The sequence below is a fragment of the Clupea harengus genome, chromosome 19 (assembly GCF_900700415.2).
Source record: "Clupea harengus chromosome 19, Ch_v2.0.2, whole genome shotgun sequence".
NCBI classification, from domain to species: domain Eukaryota; kingdom Metazoa; phylum Chordata; class Actinopteri; order Clupeiformes; family Clupeidae; genus Clupea; species Clupea harengus.
In genome coordinates this window covers 13,859,458-13,884,279 of record NC_045170.1, presented here as the reverse complement: position 1 = coordinate 13,884,279, position 24,822 = coordinate 13,859,458, and the positions used below count along the sequence as shown (strand labels likewise).

General features: G+C 42.1%; 3 protein-coding genes across 7 annotated transcripts; all 3 read right to left on the bottom strand.

Moving 5' to 3' along the window:
* Positions 1-267: 267 nt before the first annotated feature.
* Positions 268-10,704, bottom strand: LOC105891996 (ATPase family AAA domain-containing protein 2). Of its 3 annotated transcripts, XM_042710656.1 has the most exons (25): positions 10,228-10,704; positions 10,038-10,093; positions 9,288-9,345; positions 8,988-9,057; positions 8,369-8,444; positions 7,611-7,692; positions 7,152-7,211; positions 6,541-6,649; positions 6,181-6,296; positions 5,875-6,049; positions 5,641-5,729; positions 5,334-5,493; positions 5,137-5,227; positions 4,648-4,962; positions 4,339-4,453; positions 3,974-4,160; positions 3,490-3,675; positions 3,151-3,286; positions 2,681-2,877; positions 2,207-2,366; positions 1,902-2,024; positions 1,555-1,599; positions 1,173-1,342; positions 747-875; positions 268-596 (listed from the first exon to the last, which is right to left on the bottom strand). In XM_042710656.1, exons 1-25 carry the CDS (start codon positions 10,233-10,235, stop codon positions 564-566), a joined length of 2,946 nt encoding a protein of 981 aa, XP_042566590.1. In that variant the 5' UTR covers positions 10,236-10,704; the 3' UTR covers positions 268-563. The 3 variants fall into 3 exon arrangements, with proteins under 3 accessions (XP_042566590.1, XP_042566591.1, XP_042566592.1); XM_042710657.1 differs by lacking the exons at positions 8,369-8,444; positions 8,988-9,057; positions 9,288-9,345; positions 10,038-10,093; positions 10,228-10,704 and having other exon boundaries at positions 270-596; positions 7,308-7,809; XM_042710658.1 differs by lacking the exons at positions 7,152-7,211; positions 7,611-7,692; positions 8,369-8,444; ... (2 more) ...; positions 10,038-10,093; positions 10,228-10,704 and adding an exon at positions 6,750-6,781 and having other exon boundaries at positions 270-596.
* A 56-nt stretch (positions 10,705-10,760) lies between these two features.
* si:ch211-81a5.8 (uncharacterized protein LOC560648 homolog) lies at positions 10,761-12,614 on the bottom strand. Its single transcript, XM_042710659.1, has 4 exons — positions 12,505-12,614; positions 11,971-12,163; positions 11,774-11,861; positions 10,761-11,669 (listed from the first exon to the last, which is right to left on the bottom strand). Exons 2-4 carry the CDS (start codon positions 12,159-12,161, stop codon positions 11,511-11,513), a joined length of 438 nt encoding a protein of 145 aa, XP_042566593.1. The 5' UTR covers positions 12,162-12,163; positions 12,505-12,614; the 3' UTR covers positions 10,761-11,510.
* A 1,664-nt stretch (positions 12,615-14,278) lies between these two features.
* Positions 14,279-24,710, bottom strand: clk2a (CDC-like kinase 2a). Of its 3 annotated transcripts, none has more exons than XM_031585779.2 (13): positions 24,554-24,710; positions 22,462-22,667; positions 21,845-22,115; positions 20,784-20,874; positions 19,107-19,173; positions 18,372-18,488; positions 17,953-18,119; positions 17,605-17,699; positions 17,308-17,437; positions 16,875-16,957; positions 16,590-16,669; positions 16,132-16,222; positions 14,279-15,883 (listed from the first exon to the last, which is right to left on the bottom strand). In XM_031585779.2, exons 2-13 carry the CDS (start codon positions 22,665-22,667, stop codon positions 15,695-15,697), a joined length of 1,587 nt encoding a protein of 528 aa, XP_031441639.1. In that variant the 5' UTR covers positions 24,554-24,710; the 3' UTR covers positions 14,279-15,694. The 3 variants fall into 3 exon arrangements, with proteins under 3 accessions (XP_031441639.1, XP_031441640.1, XP_031441641.1); XM_031585780.2 differs by lacking the exon at positions 24,554-24,710 and adding an exon at positions 24,096-24,532; XM_031585781.1 differs by lacking the exons at positions 20,784-20,874; positions 22,462-22,667; positions 24,554-24,710 and having other exon boundaries at positions 21,845-21,931.
* Between the last annotated feature and the right edge of the window lie 112 nt (positions 24,711-24,822).

Here is a 24,822-nt window from a genome sequence, read left to right as displayed (position 1 = left end):
TTGGAACTGATGATGCATGATGCAGGTTTAAGTAAATCCATCTGTGTGGTTGTCCTGAAAAGAGGAGGGTGTATAGCTCCACCTAGTGACGGTTAAAATCTGGCAAGCATTTTGCTGGAGTAGCTAATTTAAAGGTACAGTCTGCGATACACTTCCGATTCAGCAAATATCTCCTCACGGTCATCTAGCTGTCCCATCAGTTTTTTGTTCATAAAAAAACAGTGTTCGTACACAGCCCTGGCTCTGTAAATGGGAAACAAACATAGTGGATCGGACTGAGCCATAAACAATCCCAGCCAATCAACACAGTGCTTCAGGAGCATGGAAGGGACGGGTTCTAATTTGATTGGTTGTTGAGCTGAAATATCAACAATCTTTTTCTACGAAAATTGAATCCAAAATACTGGAGACTGCATATTTAACAACTTTAAGCTTACAACTTTGCAACTTTAAGCTTACAAACAGATTTGAGTGTAAATGTACACATCAAAATATCAAATGAGAGTCTAGTCCATCTTTGATATGCTGTATATTTTATTTGGTCAAATGATAAACACAATATGTTATGAAAGATTTTCAATTTCTCTTTTCATTTCCTGGAAGAAGAAAAAACACACATTAAAAACATATTAATTCTCTAAATGCATTTCTGTATTTGGATAAAATTCCTCAAATATTGTATGGTATAGTCTAATACACAAACTCAACATTAACTTTGACCATAAGCATTCAGACCAGGTGCATACCTTGACCAGTTCAGTTTTGTTATACTCTTTGCGGTGCCTGTAGATGCTCTGGCTCAGAAGGGCATAAACCTTCTCCAGCTGATAGACTTCAAATCCCTCAGTCTTCGTGACGACACATTTTAGCAAGTCCTACAGAAATAAATTCACACTGAAACCTGTACTCTCTGAATCAACCCGATGAATCAAGGCTACTTACGGAGGGCTGTCAATACATAGTATGCCACACAACAACCAACCATACTTTTCACTGAAAGTGATTGTCCATCTAACATCATTACAATTTTTCCATAACTCCCAAACACAAAAAGTGGATGTTTTTTTCATCAAATAAACCATCCTGCTGCATCATGAATCGGCCCACACTGGAACACAAATGAGACGGTATGCCTGCATTGCTGGACACGTTCCCAGTGTAAGGGAGTTTACCTTGATGCTATCGTGATTCACCACCAGCTGAGGGGTTTTCTTGGCGAGGAACTCCAGGGCTTTGTCCACGTCGATGAGCTGGTGCTGCTGAGCCAGCAGGGTTTTGGTGGCTCGCGTCATCCTACCCCGCTTCTCCATCTCCTGATCCTCTCGCCCCATCTTCCTCTTCTCTGGAACACAGAACACAGAAAAAGGTTCGAGATTTACAGCAAGCACACCAGCCAGCCACACATAGTTTGATTCAATTTAACAGCTATACCAGGGGTACAAAACCTGTGCAGTGATTCTTTCGATTCATTTCTGGTACTCCTTTATGTAAAAAAAAAAAAGGGATGCAGAATGAATATCACCAAATGTGTGTGTAGAGCCTCCGATAACTTACGATTGGGCTTTGGAGGGTTGATGACTGCGACGTTACCATCCTGACCTTTATGATAGTGAGATGGAGAGAGCAAGGATGTTCAAAACAAACTGTAAGCGTATCAAAAACACAAAACTAAATACATTGGAAATACACAGGAAAGAGGTGCTGTGAGTGCACAGATTTTAAACAGATTTCAGAGAAATAAACACATTCATGTCACTAAAAGTACTAGCACTAAGTTGAGTAGGAGATATGGACCTTTAAACCATGAAATTATGTTTGAAGAAAGTGCAAATGTGTTTATAAACATGTTAGAGACTGCTGTCTTGTCAAGCCAGACCGAGGTCATGGGGTGACTGGCTAACCTCTCTTTGCACGCGTTTCTTTGATTTGCTCACAGCTCCTTTCAAAGTCCTCCTTCAGCTCATCTTTGATGATGGCGTGGACAGTGTCCTTCAGGGCACATGCCCGGTGACGGATCTGACGATCTGAGACACAAGAAAACCCTTGATGCTACAATTCAATAAATCATAGCACTTCACATAAATTATGTACTGCGCAAAGTCCACATATGGTGAGTGATTATGCCTAAATTATGTACATAATATACAGAAGTGTGCTTGTGTATATGTTCACAGTGATGAATGAGAGGAGGAAATAAGTGTTGTACCATATGGATCGTCTTCAGGATTGTATTCAAGGGCATTCTCCCATATCTGGTCAACGTCATGCAGGTATTCTCTGACTGTGATGTACTTCTGCCGATCGATCTTGGAGAGCACTGTGGAGAGGTCCATGGGGTGCCTCACAACAGTGAGGTAGTCTGGCACCTATGCACACATGGACTGGCTTGAATGACGCTGATAATACATCAGCTTCCATATCAGAAGTTTATTAGTCGCGGTATCCACCCATCTCCTCTCAAGTGGCAATATCTGTGTTTCATCAGATGGCTTTTTAATGAAATGTCATTTTTTTTTAAATAAGCAGAAAATCCGAATTTTTTTTATAATTTTCCATTCTCATCATTGATTTTACACTCTAGAGAGTTTTTACTATGAGAAAAAGACATTAAAAGACATACAGTATGTAGGCCTCTAAAAAAAAAAAAAAAGGCAAGAAACGACAACTGTTGACCTCTGACCTGTTCTTTATCCACAGGTTTAGAGAAGGCCTTAAAGCGCCTGTCCAGTATGAGACGGTCGGTCACACAGCGCAGGAACAGGCGGAGCTCTCGGAGCGTGTCCTCCTCCTGCTGCTCCAGACGCAGACGCTCGTTCTCGGATATCTGCCGGGGGGGAGGTGGGGGGGCTATGGGCAGAACCTCAATGGCCTGCAGGACTGGAGACAGTCGTGGAGAAGAGCAGTTACACATAGAGATCACACAAAGACAAAGCCCCTCTCCAACACATACAGCACGCTCTCTAACCAATCTTTCACAATCTCACACACTCTCTCATATCCTCTCTTATACACTGTCATGGTCTCAAAAATGTCAGTAGTGTAACGTGAGGACAGCACTTTGACCACAAAAAATGACATCCACACGCTGTAGGCATGCACCACTTGTGAACTCACAACCTGACAGAACACTGCCGGAGGGCTGGTACTTACGAGCTTCTCTCTTTTCTGCTGGGGCTTTGGCTGCCTGACAGACAATGAGGTCCTCGAAAAATTTTCTTCTCTCCTGTGAAGAAGGAGGGCTCAAGCAGTGCACCTCCCCAAGCTCCTCTTGAAACAGCTGCCGAACCTGAACACACAAATCCCAACAGTCAGGGAAACAGCTCCTCAGTTTTTTATTTCCAATAGTTTTTTCAGATGTCATAACCTTGGCATGTGTCTTCCCGAGTCAGTTGTGATTCCGAAGATGTGATTCATAATTTACCATAGCCTTGGTTGCTAACTGGAAAGTAAACATAAGTTTGATGTCAGCAACAAAAACAAGCTCCTCACCTCTTCATCGAGTTGGTTGAGGGCCAAATTGGTCGTGGCCAACAGCAGAATGGGGGAGAAAGGAGGAATGGACAGCAGTAGGCTGAGAAAGGTGGTCCTGAACACGGGGGTCACAGTGTCCCAGCACTGCTCGATGAAGGGCATGTACACAATGCTGGGGGCGGTTCTCTTGGCCTCACAAAAAATCTAAAATATCAAAACATTGGGCAAAGAAAAAACAGAAGACATCCTGTAATTAAAATAGCTGAACATTATATGAAAATGAACCTCTAGTCAAGTCTCATGCTCCTTAATTGGACCAGTTAGTCTTAAAAAGTGATGTAAAACCTTACTTCAGTATCTCTCAATGAGGAGCAAAAGAGTTAAAGTTAGACAGAGGCAGGGACAAGAAGAGAGAGAAATAAACAGATTGAGAGATGGCTAGACATCAGAATGATCTCACTTCAAGTCCTTCCCAGATTGATGTGATCTTTCTGCGTCATACCTGACAGCAGGCCTGCTCAGCAGAGGTGGTGCAGTCCCCGAACAGAGAGGCCATGTCCAGCGTGTAGACGGTGAACTTCTCCAGGGCATGGAGCACCGCGGGGGCCACGTGGGTGGTCTGTCCTGAGCCAGGGCGTCCAGACAGGAGCAGCCGCGGCCGGTGAGAGGTGGGGTGACGTGCTGCACTCCTGGAAGAAAATGCAAAGATGGAGGAAGAGGAGGAACTGGTGAGGCACAACACTGGGAGTAAAAACAAAACATGAACTGCTCAGAATGAACTGCTGCGCCCACATCTAAATGATGAATGACCAGAGGGTCCTATGTATAGACTGGGAGCAAGAGGAGAAGGGAGGTCATCAATCTCACCTCATAGTCTGGAGGAAACTGCCTTTGTCTGGGGTCTTCTTGTAGATGGCTCCACTGGAGGTTGCCTCCTCATCCGCATACAGCAGATCATCATCCAGGATGGCAGAGGTGAGATCTGAAAAAAATTTGAAAACAAAATATAAAGAAAGAAAAACAGCAAAACCACAACTATAATAGTAATAGTATTAGTACTTATTTAGCTGAAATGAAAAGATTCCATTCATATTGAAATTGATATTATTGACAGATGTTGATAGTGATACTGATATAACATGTCAGAAATGTAAACGGAAAATGTAAATGTCTGACCGGAATCCTTCTTCCTCCTGAGGCCTTGCTCTGTGTGGGGGAAGAGCATCTGCAGTGTCAACAGGATGTTGCCGAGCGCCGAGCCCAGCAGCGGCTGGACGGTGGGGATGAGCGCTTTAGCCGGGGACGACATGGAGCGTTGTGAGGCCGGCACCAGCTTCCGCATGGCCGTCACAAAGTCACAGCTGTTGATAGTGATGGAGGAGATATCCAGGACAAGCTTCTCCGAGGACCTGTAGATCTGTGGGTAGCGCCGGCGCAGGGCGCACAGGGCTGCCTCGGCACATACGGCCTTGATGTCTGCGCCACAGTAACCTAGTAACCAGTAACCACACACCACATTAACAACCATATGTGGATGAGGCTACTTTTGTTTTGCTGCTTTACATTCTGTGCTTTGCCACTCAGCCCATGACAGCATCTGTGCTATTTTATTTTGAAACAGAAAGAATTGAAAGACTCGGCCTATCCCAGAGACTAAAGTCTTACCAACACACTTGTCTGCAAGCTCCTCAAGAAAAGCATCAGATGGCGTGGGTTTCCACTGTTTCGTGTAAATCTCAAGTATATCCTTACGAGCCTTTATTGTAACACATTATCAGAGAGAAAAAAAAGCATAAACAAACATTCAAACCTTCAGACTTACTTCATCATGAAACCTGGCCAATGGCATTCAAATGGATTACCTCTCTGTCTGGCAGACCGAAAAGAAACTCCCTGTCGAAACGCCCTGGTCTCCTCAGTGCAGGGTCGATGGCATCCAGCCTGTTGGTGGCGCCGATGACCACAACCTCTCCTCTGCTGTCCAGCCCATCCATCAAGGCCAGCAGAGTGGACACAATGGAGCTGGAGTGGGGAGTAAGAGAAATAAAACACCCTTGTCTTGATATAATGTGAATGGATGACTCAGTTTGACTGGTTTAAGATATCTAAACACCTACTGAGAGGATCAATATGGTTCAGGACCCTTTCGAGACTTTCGAACAATCTCACCTGTGTATTTGATCCTGTCGGCTTGATCGGACGGGGGCCAATCCATCAATCTCGTCAAAAAATATGATGGATGGTCTCATCTGGTAAGCCTGCAAATGTAATAGATGTCACATTAACTGCCAAAGCAAGCAAGCTAGTACCACAATGTAGATAACAACAACCATTCAGCATGCATTGAACTAGCGCTCCCTTGGCTGTCTTGTTTGGAATGTGAGCAATAAGACGTGGACTGACCTGATCAAAAAGAAGTCGCAGATGTCTCTCAGACTCGCCCACCCATTTGCTTAGGCAGTCTGCTCCCTTCCGCATAAAGAAGGCCACCCTTCTGTCCCCATTGCTACACTCATTGGCCAAGGCACGAGCCACCAAAGTCTTCCCTGTCCCAGGTGGTCCGTAGAACAAGCAGCCCCTGTTAGACGGAAACACATAGCCGGCAGACCAAAGATGAAAATCGCTGAAAATGATCACTACATGGAATGATTGCAAGCTGGAGGCTTATTAGCTGAACTGGACATGGAACATCATGTACAAGACTCTTACTTTGGAGATTCAATCTTGAACTTTTCAAACACCTCTGGGTACAGAAGAGGAAAAACCACCATCTCCTTGAGAGCTGCGATATGGCTAGTTAGACCCCCAACAGCATCAAAGCCAATCTGTTAGGAGAGATTGATTTTTGTTTGCTCCAAAACATCAATATGATACTTAAGCATAACATATAAACATGTACATACAAATACCTGTAGGGAACTTGAAGGTATCCTACAACATGTGATTAAAGATAACAGCACCAAATAAAGCATGAGATGACACCTTTCCATATTCTACATTTGTCTGGGTGTAAGTTCATACTCAACACAGGCTCAGAAGTGGTACTCGGTGAGATACTCCCACACTTACTGATTGGTCTACAAAGACTGGGTCCACATCAGCAAGGTTTGCTCCAGACTTCATCCTGTCCTTAACGAGTCCTGCAAGGTCCTCCTTTCGAATATTTAGGGGGAGGCACCTAATGGAAACCACAATGAAAAACAACACTTTTAGTTAACATTGTTCAAAAAAGTTTGTTCAGTCTTTCTCCACCTTCTTGCAGAACAAACACAACTTACTTGCCAGCCTTCTAGTTGGTCCACAAATGGTGACAATTCCAAGGCAATGAGGCCTTGGTGATACATGCAGGTGGGTTTTACTCTTTATCCTTTATGACATCAGCTATGTGTTTCTGATGTCATAAAGACACTCTTGGCATTCTGAATTTTAAACTGACCAATCAATTTAACTTTGCTCTTTGTAAACAATTAAGTGAATTATTTTATCCTGAGTAAGAAGAAAAGACTTTCATGTGTATCACACAAAATCACAATTTAAAAGTAATGTAAGGGGAAACACTATGTTACAACTCTGTATTATCGATAGAACAAGACTTGCTTCTGAAATGGTCAAAGATGTGTAGTTGAATGGGGAGACATAAAATATGAAATCTGACTCAATGTCTTGATCCGCATACAGACCTGTCCATGTCATCTTCATCAGAAGAAGAGTCATTCCCCGCAGGGCGCTTACAGCTATGTCTAAACTCAAATTAGGCAAGAGAGTAGATTAGAAATTTCTGATTGGCTTTAAAATATACAGTACATTGTAATATTTGTGGAAGACATGCTTCTTACCTATTTGTTGCACAAATACTGCAGCCATCACAATGAAAACAGAACAGGCACACATACAAAAGTCCAACATAGGAAATGACAAAAGCTCTAACTTCACCATGGGAAGAATGCTAATTGGCAGGTATGTTATGATCATTCTGTTTTAATTATATTTAAGCATTAGAGATAGATTTACCATCACCATCCATTAACAACTTCTGATTTTAGACCTTGTTTAAGTTTACTGCAAAGCTGACTATATGCTGTATAGACTGAGTGAGTGTTTGTGTGTGTGTGTGAGAGAGAGAGACAGAAAGTGAGGACCTGCCAATCCTTCTACTAGTGGTGTTCATGCTTCTGGGGACTGCTGCAGCAAGGCGGTAGCTTCCCATCTTCCGACTAGCACCTGTGGGTACAAAAATGCAGAGAATCCTATGAGCTTTCTATGTGACCAAAAAGGATATACATTTACTTATTACACGGCTCTTCTTAATGCTGTAGAATGCTCCATTCACTTGAATGGGGCTTCCTAACGTTCTGTGGTCAACTATTTTTCCATATTTGACCGTTGCTATGCATAATTGACCGCTGTCAAGGGAAGTGGCCTTTTTGCCTCGGATTCACGTCTTTCGTAGCACTCCGCAAGTAGTCCGGTAATTTATCAACCAGTGTATTCCGTTGCTTAGCGACGTCAGCTGATCTGCTCTTGAGTTTCAGCTGACAGTTGAGCAACTGTGTTCTAAAGAATCTTCAACGTCTTTGGCGAACTATTTCTCTGCTTTTTAACACCACGAATGGTAAAAAATGCATTGTAATTAAAATAATATTATAAAAAGACACACTGTGTTAAGTTATTTTTTCGCTTCGCGTCGGGGTGCTGTTCGCCCTGTCGGGGCTTATTTTCCCGATAATGACCGGCGTTCTATACATTATCCCTTACATAGTGTGAGGACAAAATGTAAACCACTGTCTAAACTCCATCGTGTCAATCACTAGTACAGAACGTTCTCCCCAGAACGCATGGGAAAACACAGAAGTACTATATGATCAGGTGGAGATAGATAAACAACTATTGTAAGTACCGTCCAGATAAGCAGGTGTGTTCTTCTGATGAGCTCCATCCTCATCGTCATAATCATCGCCCTCATCGGTCTCAGACTTAAGAAAATAAATATAAGATATAAAAATAAAACAGCAATAAAAGCAGCATTAAAGAGACAAGCACTTCAAATGTTTTTCTTTTGGGGGAGCAGGGGAGTTTCAGGAACATTTAAGTACTTTGTAAGCTTTTATAGCTAAAAAGAAAAACAGTCTTGAAACCCCAAAGGTTACTATGACTATTAATGTGAGCGCCATCTAGGGTCAGAGGACATACAGCAGTTTTACTTATGCTTCATCTATGACAATGACAGTGTTCAATGTGTAGCACAAGCACAGATAGGGAAAGAGTGGAGAGCAAATGATGGGTGCTCCACCTACAACAGAGGACTGATAAGCAATGTGGAGCAGCCAAACATTGCCTATACTGGCAAATGACAACTGGGGACATATATGCAAAACCATTTTCTCATTCTCAATGTGCGATATGTATTTTTATGTTGTCTTTGCATACATAAAGAAATGTATAATGTTTCCCAGGATTTCTATGCATTCTCTGCACACTGTTCTCTGCAACGCAATCCACAGAGTGAGCGGCCTTACCTCAGATTCTCTAATTTGGAAATGCATTTTCTTTATCTCTTCCAACCTCTGGAGTGTTTCATCGTCCTTGCTATGTAAGAAGAAATTAAATTCCATGTCAGCAGACACAGTAAGTGTAAAACAGCTGTCAAAGCAATGCACACCTCAGACTAGGCTACATCTTACACAATAAAGTGAAGCTACTCTAAAGCTTTTATTGATTTTATGTAAAGCACTTTGAACTGCAACTCTTGTACGAAATGTGCTATATAAATAAAGTCTTATTACTTACTAAAGGAGATGCTGGGCTTAAGCTCTTACCTTGTAGACTTTCTGGGGCTGACAATGGTCCGAGCGTTGGGATGAACAGGTGTAGCATCTATCATGAGAGGTGATGCATGATGTCCACACGAGTTGACAGTTAATTTAACTCCATTTTGGGTTGGTTTATCATGATGAAGCTTTCCAAATCACTTTGGGGTAGTGTCAATAAATCTACAGCAATAGTCTTTATCCTTCAAAAACCAACTGTACCCCTATGTGTATGTCATATAACAGTGGACCCAGACTACATTAAGTCTTGTTTGTGTAATTTGCTATTGTATCTATTGTATTTGTTCAAAGATGATTCAAATGATCTATTATAATTAAACAAACATATTAACAACAATGATAATACAGTATTCCATTAAATTCCAACTTGCATACACAGACATATTGTATTTGTATTCAACATAACTTTAAAAAGACATACTATTCCTTATTGTCAGTTGTGGATTCATAGCCTACTATTTACTCCTTTGTTGCATGGTTAAATAACTTTTAAATAAAACAGAATTGCTGAAAAAACTGAAAACGGATCTCTATTGTAGCACAATTTTGAATAATAAAAACAATCTTTGAGAACTCTGGATCACTTTCGTCATATTTCATGCATGAAAGCCAGTGTAAACCAGTATAAGATCAGGTTTAAACCAGTGTAAAAAAAAACTATCGTTACACCTGCATGGCATTAAGGGTAAAATTTGAAAAAACGTTGAGATTAAACCTCTTCAATTTGGATGGACTTACCACGCTGGGTTTCCCTCGCGCATTTATTAGGACGGCCCTTTGTATTTTTGACATCACTATCATCAAAAAAAGACAAACGAGCTGTCATTATCCAACAAGACTCAAAATGAAACAATATGAATGAGGATTAATGAAAAATGAATTCGCAGGCTTGTCTCCAGTTACGTTCAAGACTGCAAGTGATTGTTACCGTGTCATTCTCCTCTGGTGTCACAGCACTGTTTCGACTCTTTTAGGCTACTAATTTAGCCTTCTTAGTTCTATGGCTTTCTAGGCGAAGAATTTGAATCTGTAGCAGTAGTCTTATTTATAAGACTTATAAACAATAATCCCATGCGCAATATTTGGCGCCACTATAATAAAACGTCTATGAAACTAATGTAGCTGTAATTAACTAAATAAAACTCTTAAAAATATGAATTACTCTCCATTTTGGCCTAAATTTAACATCCCACTAGCTATATCCGACCCATCTAATTTAGCCCACGCTAACTACGAAAGCGCATTCCATGGTCAAACGTAAACAATTCGAACTCGCTTCGTCTGCAGCGCTCGAGCTAAAACTAGACATATTATTATATGTTCAGCTGCTCTGGTTGCTTGATTTTGCGCAGTTGTATTTTTAAGACTGATCCTGCCATTTTAATACAAAAACAAACAAAAAACATTAATTTGGTGTGCACAAAATCAGCATTTCTTTCACACACACAAAACACCACAAGATTAGTTTATTTGTCTTTAATAAAAATTCTGTTTTCTAATAATTTTCATAGGCTAAAACCTATTCCCCGAATCTATTTACAGAGGCAGACTAGGGAATAAGCAAAAAAAAAACAATCATTAAGTCAATATAACATGTCCAGAATGGTCCCCAGTTGGCCTGGATTCACAGTGTTAATATGCGGGTATTGAGTTGTCAATAATAATAATAACAACAATAACAGGCCTACTAATGATCACAATGTTAATATACAATTGTATTTCTGGTATAAAATGGGATGCAACTTCTTTTAGGCTACTCTTGTATTAACGGTTTAAAATTGTATGAAAGTCGACAAACAGCCTTCTGCTTTCATAAGATTTGCCTACTTTTATAGTTCCTAAAGAGTTTCTGAACGTGTAAGATGCGCTTAAGAGCTAGCCGCATCTTAGTTCAGGTTCAAGTAGGCCTATAGGCTACTGCATCTATTTCATAATCTCACGGTGACTCCTCACACCACCTGGTTAAGGTCTATGTCAACTCGCACACCATCTGTAGGCCCGTCACCAAAGGCTCTACCGCAATGTCTGTCTTCCTGTAAAGTGCATTTGTGTTTCCATTGAAGCGGTAAAACTGCGAACTGCACATTTCACATAGATCCATCTGTGCAACCACGCGAAATTGACTCGGGTAAGAGGGCGTGGGAACTTTCCAACATTCTATTTACATGATGGTGCAAATGACGATATACGTATGAGCAGATTCTCCTCAGATCACATGACCTTGCACTGCTCTGCATTAGGTGGAGATACCGTGGATGTTGGGACACTGCCCATGTTAAGACTGAGCCCCTGGAAGGCACCAAACATTGAGTCCTCATTCCTGGCAGAAGTCCTCATTCCGGAACGGGTAAAATTTGCCTTTTGGGTGTCCTACAACATTGACAGGAAATCAAATTAAAATAACTGTATGCTTGTACAAAGGCAGAAGTTTGCAAACTCTGTTAACAGAAAATGAGATATGCTCTGATGCACACCTTGGAGATGGGTTGGTGGCTGTTGAAGTAGGCCCTCCTGGCCGATCTTTGTGCATTCTTCTGAGCTACCTCAGCTTTCCTCAAATTTCTACAACAATACATTATTCAGACGTGTTAAAATGTATATCTCTACCAATTCTATGTAACTTGTTCACTCATGAAAAGAAATAGTTCATATGAAAAGAAATTAAGCTTGCCTCTCTCTGATGAGGTCGCTTTGATAGACTCGGAGCCAGGAGTCATGCGTCGTCTGGGACAAGCAAGGGGCACTTTTTCGGCGACCAGTCAGACTTCTTCTCCGACTCCTGTGACTGTCTTTCACTTGAGTCACACAGCTGGTCAAATGTCTTAGGGGAGCACCCAGAGACCTTTTCACCACTGAGTCCATTCCTGTCGAAGAAGAACTCGTTTTGAGTTTACAAGTCTATTGATAGGCCTACCCATCCAACGTCACGTTATGATGACATTGGGCAGCGTGAGGACAACATCTAAGTATGAATTGAAAGAGTTATGATGTTGCAAAACAAGTAGCCTAGGCCTAGACATAGGCTACATATGCACCTCAACAAATTGTTCTAGATAATGATGAGGTTTAGTTGGAGACCAACCAAGGCCTGAAACATGTCAAAATCCCAAACGATGATCTTAGCTTTTGTCCGTTAAATTTATCAGTGCCTTCACTACTGGACTTAACACAAATAGATTCATAAAAAATAAGCCAGGCTACATACCTTATTTAAATGTTGATTTCACCTTGGTCGTCAGTGAAGTCCCTTTGTCCCGTGGCTGACTTCACTCTGCTGTGATCTGTTTCTGCAACCGTCTTATAACGTCTGGTCGTCTCGTGCGACTTCTCACAGATAACGGCTAAATACAGACAATCTCATTAAGGACTGAGAAGCATGGTCCAGCACTTGCCAGCTGGCGAACGACTGCGAGCTCCAGCACAAAGGTTGAGACCCTCGGTAGAAGACAATATTACAAGGGGAACAGTTAGTACACTTCCGTTTCAAGATTGAATTGGAAAAAGAAAAGGGTTTATACATGTTGTGCTGAGAGGACCAGATGACGGATGTATGCCAGATGAAATAGTCATGACAAGTGTCTGAAGGTGAAGACAGGTTGTGGTAAAACTGAATGAAGTCAGTCGCTTCTGACGCAAGGAGTTAATCCTTCGAACGGCCTTTCCATTCCATCCACATATCAGTCTCGACCTGTTTGGGGAAATAGACCTGCACTGCATCAAAAACTGAACCCTCGCAGGCTACTCATTGACCTCTTAGAAAATGTTCTTGGGAAAATGAAATAGGCTTTTCCATAATTAGCAATGCAAAAATCTGTCACATACCAACAGTTTAAGGTGAAATTAAGGTTGTTATGACTTATGGGCCATTTACAAAATGTTCTCAAAGGAAGTTTAAATGAAAATAAGTGTGTGAAGTCATAGAACATTTAGCCTTTGAGTTAAATACAAGATTGTTTTTTTTTCTAGAAAACTCTGGACGGATTCATCCTAATGCATACCATTTCAATAACTAAAACATTTAGGCCTACAATGGCTTCAGCGACTTTAATATAATCAACGCGACTAAACTGCTTCATGAATTCGTGATTTTTACACGTCGCCAAATGAGATCGCATTCACCTGGGCCAGTGCAGTGCTCTGAAACCAAGAGATGAGTCACACAAAAGACGCACGGCAGACGTGACTAGCTTGGTTCCCATCGAACTTTTGAATGTGAATGTTGACCATTCGAATAGGAAATCCTGATTGAAATTAAAATTGTCATAAAAACTTCTAAATCGAATAAGTAAATGATTCGCTGGATAGAGGTGGGTTAATTCCCGATTTGCATAGCGTATAATGCGACAAAGGCTGATGGACATGAGTTTATTCGCATTAAATTACCCCTGTTGCGATTTTAGTTCCAACACAACCTAATGTTTATGAACCTATCTATAGCTGTTCCAAACTCCTCCCTTGATTACGAGTGTCCTTAATTCGAATAACACTGCGGATGGAAATGGCACAGGCTTGCATTCTCTTTGGCTGACTTTTCGTGAGTGCGTTAAAAATAGCCTGTGCGAATTAGTTGGTGTTAACCCAGCTAATGTGATGCCATACTGTCAGTATGGCATTCTATGACGGTTCCAGTACTCAATCTATCAACATAGCTTGACAGCCATTTCAGTAGTTATGTTTGCAGATAGAGAAACGATCTTTTGAAACACCTAACATAGTATTCTCTGTCACATTATTATGCAATCAACAATCGCATTTCGGAACGTAAGAAAGCTATGGACACGGCATTGTATTACCATACTATGTGTATTCAACAAGAAAGCCACGTGAAATGGTGAAAGAAAACTCTGTTCAGATCAGTGGATCGTTTTATAGTACAGCCTAATGAGTCGATGTCTTGGCCAGCAATGACGGAGGGTACCCGGAAATAGCGATTCAGTCCTAGATATCAATACATTGGAAAAACCGAGGAAAGACATGTGTAAAAACAAAACATTTGCCCGCCGACACCTGAGACAATCTCATTTCGCCCAGGTTAGAGCAGGGCATCTTTATTCTACTGTCATACAACCATACATAAGTACATATTCATTTCTATATACATTTTTATACAATTCATTGCATACAAAAAAAAAAACGAAACAAAAACAGGAAAAACAGGGAAAGAAAAGAAAGACATCCAGATCAGCTTGACCAAAATAAATACTGTAAATGTGCGCTGCGTGTTCAGGGGTGTTGGGACTGTACACCTTAGGCCTGGACACACCCACGCACTGGGCTACTGCTACAAAAGGCTATTATGCGTGTTGAGCGTGCACTCTAGCATGGCGTTAACAGCCATACTGGCTTGAGGCTAATTTGTGATGCCACTGTTCAGGTGTGTTGGTGGGAGATAGTGTGCCACACAGAAAAAGAGGACCCATTCCATTTAGCTTGTTTATACCAACTTACAGCACAACTGCTGCTAGTTTGGCCCATATGAGCCAGGGTTGGTGCTGACTCCCATGGCATATACCGGTCGTATGCAGTGTGCTTCGCAATAACAATTTGAACAAAGAGTTACTTTGCAACCAAATGGAAGGAGCCATAGGCACTGCAAAAGGACAATACCCCCTCAAAGTGTCTACTATGAAGGGAAGCAACTATTTGGGCCAATATTCCCATCCCAACATCCAAAAGACACAGAGCCAAAAAACAGGAAGAAAGGTCAGACATTAAAAGTTGTAGTTATTAATCTGAATAGGATGGGCTGGAGTGATCAGTTAAAATCCTTTTCTGTTTGTCTGATGTCATGTTTGGAAGAACTAAGAACAGGTAAAGGATGGCATCTTGCTCCTCCACCAGTCTGACAGGAACACTCAAGCCTGGCTGCTTGTGGACAGCATCCACATGCCACTCACTTCTCTCAGTCTGGATCCGAGAGCTTTCGGACGGTGAAAGGTTATAGAACTTCTCTACCTCACTCTGTCTACTCCAGACAAGGTTTCCTTCACCGGGGTCAGGAAAACCTACTCCCACAGTTCAGCTCTACCTTAAATCACAGCTTAAGCCATTCCATTTTTGATATGTCTCCCCATAGTGTGGAAGCAAATGGCTAGAACAGGCCTCGAGCTGAGCGAGTGCCACAAATCTCTTTGAACTCAGACGCGAGAACCTTAAGTGTCATAGTCGATGGGTTCAGCTTATACAAAAAAAAAAGACGGGAAGAAAATGCCTACCCACACCTCCCCCCAAGAGTCAACAGTTCCATGTGAGCATTCAAACTTAAGGTAGCCCACCCAACATCTTTGCATCTTCTTCAGGTTGACCATTAAAAACATTCACAAAAATCGAGTTCCACCTTAAGTTCCTGCACGCATGCTGGTGTGTGGGTAGGGCGGAGGCGGGGGAGACAGGCATCACCGACTGATGTCCCGGCTGCCCTCCCAGCTCTTGGCGGTGGTTTGGTCACTGGAGGGTACAGAGGTAAAGAACTGGTGTCGCAAAGCAGCAGCCAGGGTCAGGCGCTTGGAGGGTTCATACTCCAGCATGCCTTCCATCAGGTCAAAGAAATGGTGATGCTCCTCAGCCTCTGACAAAAGGTACCGCTGAGAGAGGAAAGGAGAAAAGGCACGTGAGTGCAGAAAGACAAGGGAACGAGATACAATTAAGTGAAATGTACGACATGGAAGTTAGTTAAAAAAAAACACTAACTTATAGCTTTCAAAGAGCTTGTCCAACTTGTGTGGTGCATTCAAATGTTCAAATAGCATCATCCTGTACTCGCTCACCCCGCGCCCCCAATCTCCACACCCTACTCTGCTTTTACCAATTACCAAATCAATCTTTCTCTCACCCGAAGTGGTTTGCAGTTCTCTCGGACGTATCTGCCAGCTGAAGAATTCTCATCCCAGTCAAGACGGCCACGGTAGAAGTACTTCTGTTTCCTGTTCAAAAGAAGGGGGCAACAATGAGAGAAAGTAGACTTTAGCACAAATGAACATGCATGTTCATGCATCTGTGTGTTTGAGAGGGTTTATGTGTCTCAAGTGAAGCAAATGTCTACATAACTAGGTGACATAAGTTCACAAGCTAGCAAGATTTGATCAGTGCTTTAGTTGTTGACGTTATCCAAGATGGATAGCTTGCTAATTGTAGATGGGTAGATGAGATGGGTTAATCAAGAATAAAGCAAATGTGTTCATTAAATTCATTTTTAAATGCTTCTCGCGGCAAATCGATATACGTGATTCATTCAGATTTCTCACTTGACAGCCCTAAATCAAACATGTATGTGCGTGTTTGCTTCTATACCTGGTTTTACGGATCATCCTGGAAGGCACTGGTCCCAGAATTCTCTCCATCATAGCCAAGTGCTCTCTATTGTCATGTGTCTGAAGAGCAAGGAGGAGGAAAAAAAAAAAAGTTAAGTAGTAAATAATACTGAAAATCACGAAAAGCACTAGGTAGAATCAAAAGACCAAATGCAGTTACAAGGTATCCCTGAAATTCTAAGGGCATAAATTGGTTTTCCAATGGGTTCCCTTAGGTGACTTGTGTAGGGGTGCACACGTATGCCTTGAGTGTTTGTTACTATACCTGGAAGAGGGTAAATCCCAAGTAGTACTCAAACAGAATGCAGCCAGTGCTCCAGACGTCACAAGGTTGACTCCAACCCAGCTCTACAAATAAACAGATTACACTTCTAATTCTACATCTACTGCCAAAGCACACAAACTCCAGACAGATACCAGATATAAACACACTCGCATACACACACAGGCAAAATACACTTTAATGGCAAGGCATAATCAAATCCTCGATGCAGGTCATGTACCCAGAAATAACTGCCACTTGCTAAGGGACAGACTACAGAGACTCTGCAAACATGTTGTAATGGGCGACCTCTAGTGGCTATGTAAAAGTAGTGACACAAACTCGTATGCAGAGTGTAGGATCAAGAGACCTTCAGCTGACCAAAAGTGATGCAAGACATACACTCATCCACACACAGGCGAGGTGCCTCGCTTACCCAGTATGACCTCTGGGGCACGGTAGTGTCTGGTGGAAACGATGGTGCTGTGGTGCTCATGATCGAAGGTGGCACTGCCAAAGTCCACCACCCTTACTTCTGCGCTCTTCACCGTCCTCTCCTCACGCTTCTGAAAAAAGGCATCACAGCACACAACCATCAACCCGGTTCAGCTTCTCATGCAGGCAGATGTCCTTCACTCAATCATTCATCAAAACATGCAGATGAGTCGGTTTCATGTCTGATACTTTACGTGAGACAACATGCACAAATCCTCTCAAGCTCTTCCATGCTTACCTTCTCAACGTTATAAGTCATGGTGAAGTCCGAGTCGACAAACAAAATGTTCTCTGGCTTCAGGTCTGTGTGGGTAACCTTGTTCTCATGGAGAACTTCAAGGGAGAAGGTAAAAACTAAATAAATCACTAAAAGCAGAAATATACACAACAATAACAATACACCCTTAGAAATTCCTACCACAATAAACAGACAGATATTGAGACCTCTAACCTGCTTCTACTGCATGTGAAGACACTGTACTATTGGTCACCAATTCACTGGACATACACATCAACATGCACATCTGAACCAACTACACAGAGAATGATCCCACTGCAATCCGAGTGCCAAATATAGGGTACTTACACTTAACAGCGAGGCAAATCTGGTAGGCCATGTGGCGCACATGACTAATTGAGTAAGGCAGGTAGTTATTCTCCTTCAGGAAATCAAAGGTGCTAAGAGCCAGGAGCTCAAAGCTGATGCACATGTGGCCATGATAGTCGAACCAGTCATACATCTGGACACACAGACTGCAGAAGGTGTCAGGGAGGGGGGGGGGGGGGGGGGGATAATGATCAGAGGGGATGAGAAGGGAATAGTAGGTCAGGCATATGTAAATGTTTGAGATATATATATATATATATATATCACTGTAAATCAAATATGTAAAAGCATATGCCATAAACTATTACTTTAACATTTAAGCCGAGTGCTATGCACAATATTCTAGAGCGCTTTGACTGATCAGATTGAAGAAGTGACAGAGCTGTTTAGAGTCTTACTTCTTGTTCTCAGGGTCTTTCTCATTGATCTTCTCAAGGACGTTAATCTCGAGACGAGCAGCCTCCCTGTACTTCTCCACATTCTTGATGATCTTCAGTGCCACGTGAGCGCCCCCTCTACAGACACACAGAAAGGACAGTTTGATTTTGTTTGTTTGTACTTGATACGCCATCTTAAAAACTTTTGTCTCACTCATACAAAAGTCCCTGCTGATGACAGTGATGCAATCCTGACCTTCCACTTTAAACACCATTAAATTCTGTTAATTTATAATATTAGTCAGCTGGGCAACAAAGCTGTTGTTAATGCAACAAAAATTATATAAAGACCACATGAATAATGTATTAGTCTGTTGTACTGTAAAGGCGAATAAACAGTCGCGCTAACTACTGAATAAGCTGTGCACCTAAACCACTATTGTTAAGTCACACAGCTGGACATATAGTAAACATGTGATATGGCAGATATGTACAGAGATTAATTAAGAGTTAATTTTTGCTATCAATTTGAAATATTTAATGAACACAGCTGCCTGGGTTTTGTTATAAATTTTGTTAGTGTATATGTAACGGTTAAAATATCTGGGTACAACCTGACTGGCTACTAAAACCTGATTAACAGAAACTAAATCAAAAGAAAAGGTCACTAGGGGTAACTATGGTAAAAAGGAAACTAGTAACATTCTGCATATTTAATTTTTTTTTTCTAGAACCATCTGTATTACTGTGTCTTACCTGCGGTGGTCAATACAGCGCATCACCCTGCCAAAGGTGCCCTCGCCCAAAGTGCTGACAATCTCATCTGTGCGATAGATAGAGCAGGGGGACAGACAGAGAGAGAGAGAAAGAAAGAGATAGAAAGACAGTGGGAAAGAAGGTGAAGGACTTAGATGAGTGTACAAAGGTAGGTTCAACTGTAAATGCAAGCAGCAAAAAAGCTAGCGGCCCTATCGTGACTTGTGTCATGAATGTTTTTACACTTGCCAACCACACTTAAAGACAGGAGAATAAAACAACAGAAGGATCCTATCAGACACTAACAGAAAAGGACGAAGGGTTGTAACAGTTTAGGAATGCCTATTTGACCATAAATTCATACCCTACCGATCGGAAAAACCTGAACACGGTCACTGATAACGACAATGGTTTATTCAGTTGATTTTGTTTTGACTGGCGTTGTTTTATTTTGACTGGCTATGCGCCGACACAAGAATGTGACCCATCACAACGGTCTCCTACTCTTGTACTCGTCGTGGCTGTGTGACAAAATTAAAATGAAAGATAATACTACATTAAAATAACGGGTTTGACAACGAATAAATTATCACTATGATGCAAATGGACCCAGGAAACCTGACATCCACATTTTTGGGGGAAATTGACACGGTCGCTAACAAAAAACGCAAACTTTGATCAAATGTTTTTGGTTCTCTGTGCTGAGGCCCAGATTAGGGAAGACTTGACATGTTTCACCCAGGTCATCTTCAGCAAGCAGTGAATGTGTACTTGCAAAAAATGCTAAAAAGTCCATCAACAATAAGATGGTTGTAATCGGTACAGACAAACACGTCATTTGGCCTAGCATAAAGAATATGAAGCTGGTAGCAACCTATTGCGTCAGGTTACATTTGGTGTTTTAATAATGAGTACGGGGCATGACTAAAATCTCATCTTCTACAGGGTATTCTTTTCACCACAGGTTTAGTAACACTGAGCATTCTGCTGTAGCCTGATTAAACAAAGATAAATGACTAGCTCTGAGATAGCTGGTAAAAAAAGCAAAATTTTGCAAATTTTTTTTTTTTAAGAATTTCTGTTAACCAACCGAAAATTCTGCTTCTATTACTCAGGAAAGTTTCCTCGCCAACTCAGGGCTTTCTCAAGTCTATGAACCTTTGGCAGAGGAGAAGCAGAATTGAAGTATATTTCACAAGCCTTTCTCTGGAAAAAACACCAATCCACCTTTGAGAAATACCAAAGCATTTTGTTGCCTGGGCTTCAAAGTCAACCACTAATCTGGGCCCTAGTGAAGCATCTGTGCGCCCCGACGACTTACTACCTTGCTGCTTTGTGTGCCCTGGCAGTTAAGTTTGAAGGTAAGAGCAAATAAAATAAAACTGAATACTGAATGTATGGATTTTAGAAACAAATAAAAAGGAATGTTCCTGCAAACAGTACTGACCACAGCTACAAATACATCCACCCCATCCCACCCACTCCCCCCCCACAAAAAACAACATCTTCACGCAATCCTCCCTGCCTGCTTTGGGCTAGAGGGGAGAGCATTCTACCATGACATGGTGATCACCACCACCACCACCACCATCATCCTCCCCCATGTGAAATTCTGCTCTATGGTTGAACTGATAGGGAGAAAAGTTACGATAGGAGTAGAATAGTGGCAGTGTGTACATCTCTCTTGCAGGACGTCGCCAGTCCGACAGATCAGGTGACCCTCCTCGTCGTCCCTCACACACACCGCCCGTGTCCGGCTGTCACTCCGCTGCAGTAGGGACCAGCCCATCCCGAGGTCAACGGCGCGACCGCAGAGGGGAGGAGGAGGAGGAGGAGAGGGGCAGAGAGGAGGAAGGGGGGGCAGCCGTGACCATGGCGACAGCAGGGCGGAGGAGCAGCGCAGTTGGTGTTGTTGATGTAGGTAGGTTTGGTTGATCATAGGGCGTTTGGTATGACACCATGTGTGGAGATATATACAACGATAGGGATATAGTGCAAGGGAACAAGTCAAAGATCACATTTCGCCCCGTTCTACCTTTTTTTCCCCTCTGTTCTTCCCCATCAACCCTCTGCCTAGCCTCATCCTGACAAAAATCACAAGAGCAACCTACATCATAACATATTTAGCAGAGCTAAAAACAAGTAATTATTCACTGATTAGTCTTAAAAAAAATAGGATGAATCTATCCAGAACAGTGAACAATATCAACTAATGTAAAGCCATGGAACAAGGTGACAGTTGAAGAAACAAAAAAAACTTCAGACAAGGGAAAAATGTACCAACTCATTGGTAAGCACCCTCTCTCTTTTCACTGCTCAACAGAAGTTAGAGAAGAATAGAGCAAGAAAGAAAGGTACAGCAAAAGAGAGAGAGATGCTTGCGTCTGCTACTTTCTTTGTCCTTACAGGCTGCCTGAAGTTAAAATATACATGAACCAGAGTTAAAAAGTAAACTCCGGCAATGTTAACCCCTTTTAAAAGAGGACCTACTGTTGCCTCTGGACTATCACAGCTAACCCCCAGAAGACTTCATAAAAATCAAAAACTCAGACAAAAACAAACAAAACAAAAAAACTCCAAACCAAAAGGAAAAGAGTTCACTACTTACCGAGTCCAGGGGCTGTGGATAAGAGAGGGTTATGGAGAAGAGAGAGATAGAGTGAAACAAGAGACAGAGAGGAAGGGGAGAGAGGAGTGAGAGGCGTACGTGAGGACGTCTTGGGGTGGGCAGTACTCACCGAGGACGATGGGCTATAGGACCTGGTTCTACGTCGCCTTCGTTTGTGCTTACGCCTGCTGCCCTTGCGCCGATAGGACTGATCGCGCTCGCTGCGGTCGCGCTCCCGCCGATAGTCGTAGTTGCTGGGCGAGAAGTCTCGTGCGTAGTAGCTGTCAGCTGCCGAAACCCCTCCGTGCTCACGGTCCCGGTCTCGACTGTGTTCCACGCGCCGGTAACCTTCACAGTAGCGCCGATCGTATGGCCGCCGATCTGCAGAGCGGTTGTCGTAGCTGAGACAAATGAAGAGTGGTATGTTCAGCAGAGACTTACCACATTTGCAGTTGTGAAAAGGAAAATTAATTCACTAGACTAGACATAACAATACACCCACCCACCACCACCCGCACGTGGCTTTCCTCATATATATAATCCCACTTTATGTTCACAAATGCGCTATTAAGGTTTCAATCCATAAGAGATTGGACAATTTATTTAAGCCGGGGTAATTGTCAACTGAACTACAAATTCACATTTCTACCTAACAGTCATAGATTAAGCTGTAAGAGCATATGAACACATGCCATGATGGCAAATAATGAAATACTGTGAGGGAACATGACACACACACACACACACCTCCTGGAACGTGCACAACCTCCATCCTGTCGATGAGCTCGCCCCCTCTTCTCCCTCTCGCTACTGGTGGAGAAAGAAGGTGAGCGGCGATGCCTTTGCTTTCGCCCACGGTCCCTCTCCCTGTCTCGATCACGGTCTCGATACCTGTCCTGGTAACTGCTCCGGCTGCCCCGGTCTGAGGACGGATACCGTCTTGAGTGTGGCATCTGGGGACAGAAAAGGAGGGTAACTTTCAAAAAGTTTTATCAATGAAAATCAAAGGGGACAAAATCAAAGCTCAGAAGTTGTAAGGTTTCAGATTTAGATAATTTGGGATACTGCAGAAGTGACCATGGCTGTACATAAAGTTTTTTTGTTGTTGGTGTAATTAGATCACAGAACCAAATGATAGACAGTTACACGATTTGTTTTTGGGCCAAAATCCCTTGCTCCAGCAAACTCCTAGCTCTACAGCCTAGAAAACAGATCATCTACCAGCCTAAATTAGGAGCTATAGGAAAAGCTGCTTGTCACTCTTGGATGAGAGAAAAGTGGTCAGACCCCTGCAGAAATGGACATGAATCTTTGGTTTGTGCAAGATGGTAGGTGTTAAATAAACTGTTAAAGTTAAAAGGATAAATTGGACAATCAGATATCTGTTACACAGAAGTCCAACGGACAAAATATAATCCTCTTTAGTAAGGCTACAGCTACACTGTTTACGATTTAAAATGCATCGAGTGAACTTCATGTGTGGCCTTGTGAAATACCATCGAACTTATCATGACAAAATCATGTTCAGACAGTTCAGGTCTATTACCAAGGGACATGAATACCACTCGGAATAACAAGAAAGAAACAGTATGGGGTGGTAGGATGGCAAAATGGAGTGTGTCTGTGTACTATGCATTTGAAGGAAAACAAGATCAACCAGTAACTGCGTACTGTAACTTACATAAAGTTCCGTTGTTCAGCCGAGCTCTGCATGTTGCAGCCAAGGCTGCTCAAGTTAACTTAAGACAAACTTAGTTATAGTCGAACTAATGAATCGGTCATGTTAACATGTCGAATATGATTATGAAAGTTGAAATTCTCAACAAAACCTTAGGTTAGTAAATGCTAGACTAAAGATGAACATTATTTTTCAAGATAGTTAACGTAACTTGTTGGCGTTGTGTGGATGTAATGCTAATGTTGTCACTGAAGGTTGTGTGGGTGCTTAATAGCGTTCACCTAAATAATTCAACTGGTTAATGCATGAGATACCAACGTAGCGCCAAGTAGCAGTTCTCCTAGCTAATTAAGGTTGGCTAATATTAGCTAGGACGACTAGGCGCGCTAAACTCGTTAGCCATAGTTCGTTAGAAAACGGTTAACGTTACGTCTTTCTAATTAAAACGAATAGCGACAACATATCATGTTAACGTTACCGCATCCATGCCAACACTTGCTGCTAAACGTTACCGTCAAACAAGCACTGTGCTCCTCTTGTAACATTAACCAGCACATCATGCCCAAAGCCTTACTTACTAACGAAGACAGCTCTTCATTTTACGTTAGCTAATGTTACAATTCATAATCCCAATGATAGCTGTTTACTTAGCTTGTAAGACTACATAGATAGATAAAGAATGTTCGGCTCTCGGTTAACTTACCTTAGGATATGCTACTTACAGAAAGCTTGCCAACTGACTAGTTAGCAAACAAGCTCATGTTAGCTTGTGAGACGTAACTAGTTAGCATATCTCAATTCCCAAATATACGTCAACATCACTGTTACGAGACCTGGCGTTACTATGTTACCTAATCATATGTCGTTTGTTAATATTGAATACTTAATGTAGAGTGATTATGGTTAAAGTCATAACAAAGTCGTCAGCCTAGCGTTATCGGCTTTGGAGAGTTTAAAAAATGTTTGCTTGCTAGTTAGCCAGTGAGCTAGCTAGCTATCTTTGCATTAAACGGTAGCGCTGACCGCCATCTTCTCTCGAAGACGGCAAGCCTGATTTTTCTGGCCTCAAAATTAAACATGATCTATACTCTAATCTTACTTAGTTTACGCTAATTTATCTAAGGTGTATGTCGATACTACAGCAAGTTTCTATTGTCATACCGTTTTAGCAGCGAGGCCTGTACGCTTGTCCCACAGGAAATCCGTGTTGGCTCTTACTCCACCGTATTTTGTCTCCCCTACCTAAATTCGATCACGGACTTCTCTCCACCCCTGTCTGTCTTCAGCTGTGCACGTTTATCGGACGTAAACAATCCACTATTCATAAGCATGCAGTAGCGTACATCTTTCTTACTGGATTTAAGTTTCTGTGACAGAACACGACATGCATGTTATTTTGTGCCCAATGCAAACACAGTTTGAAGTATTTT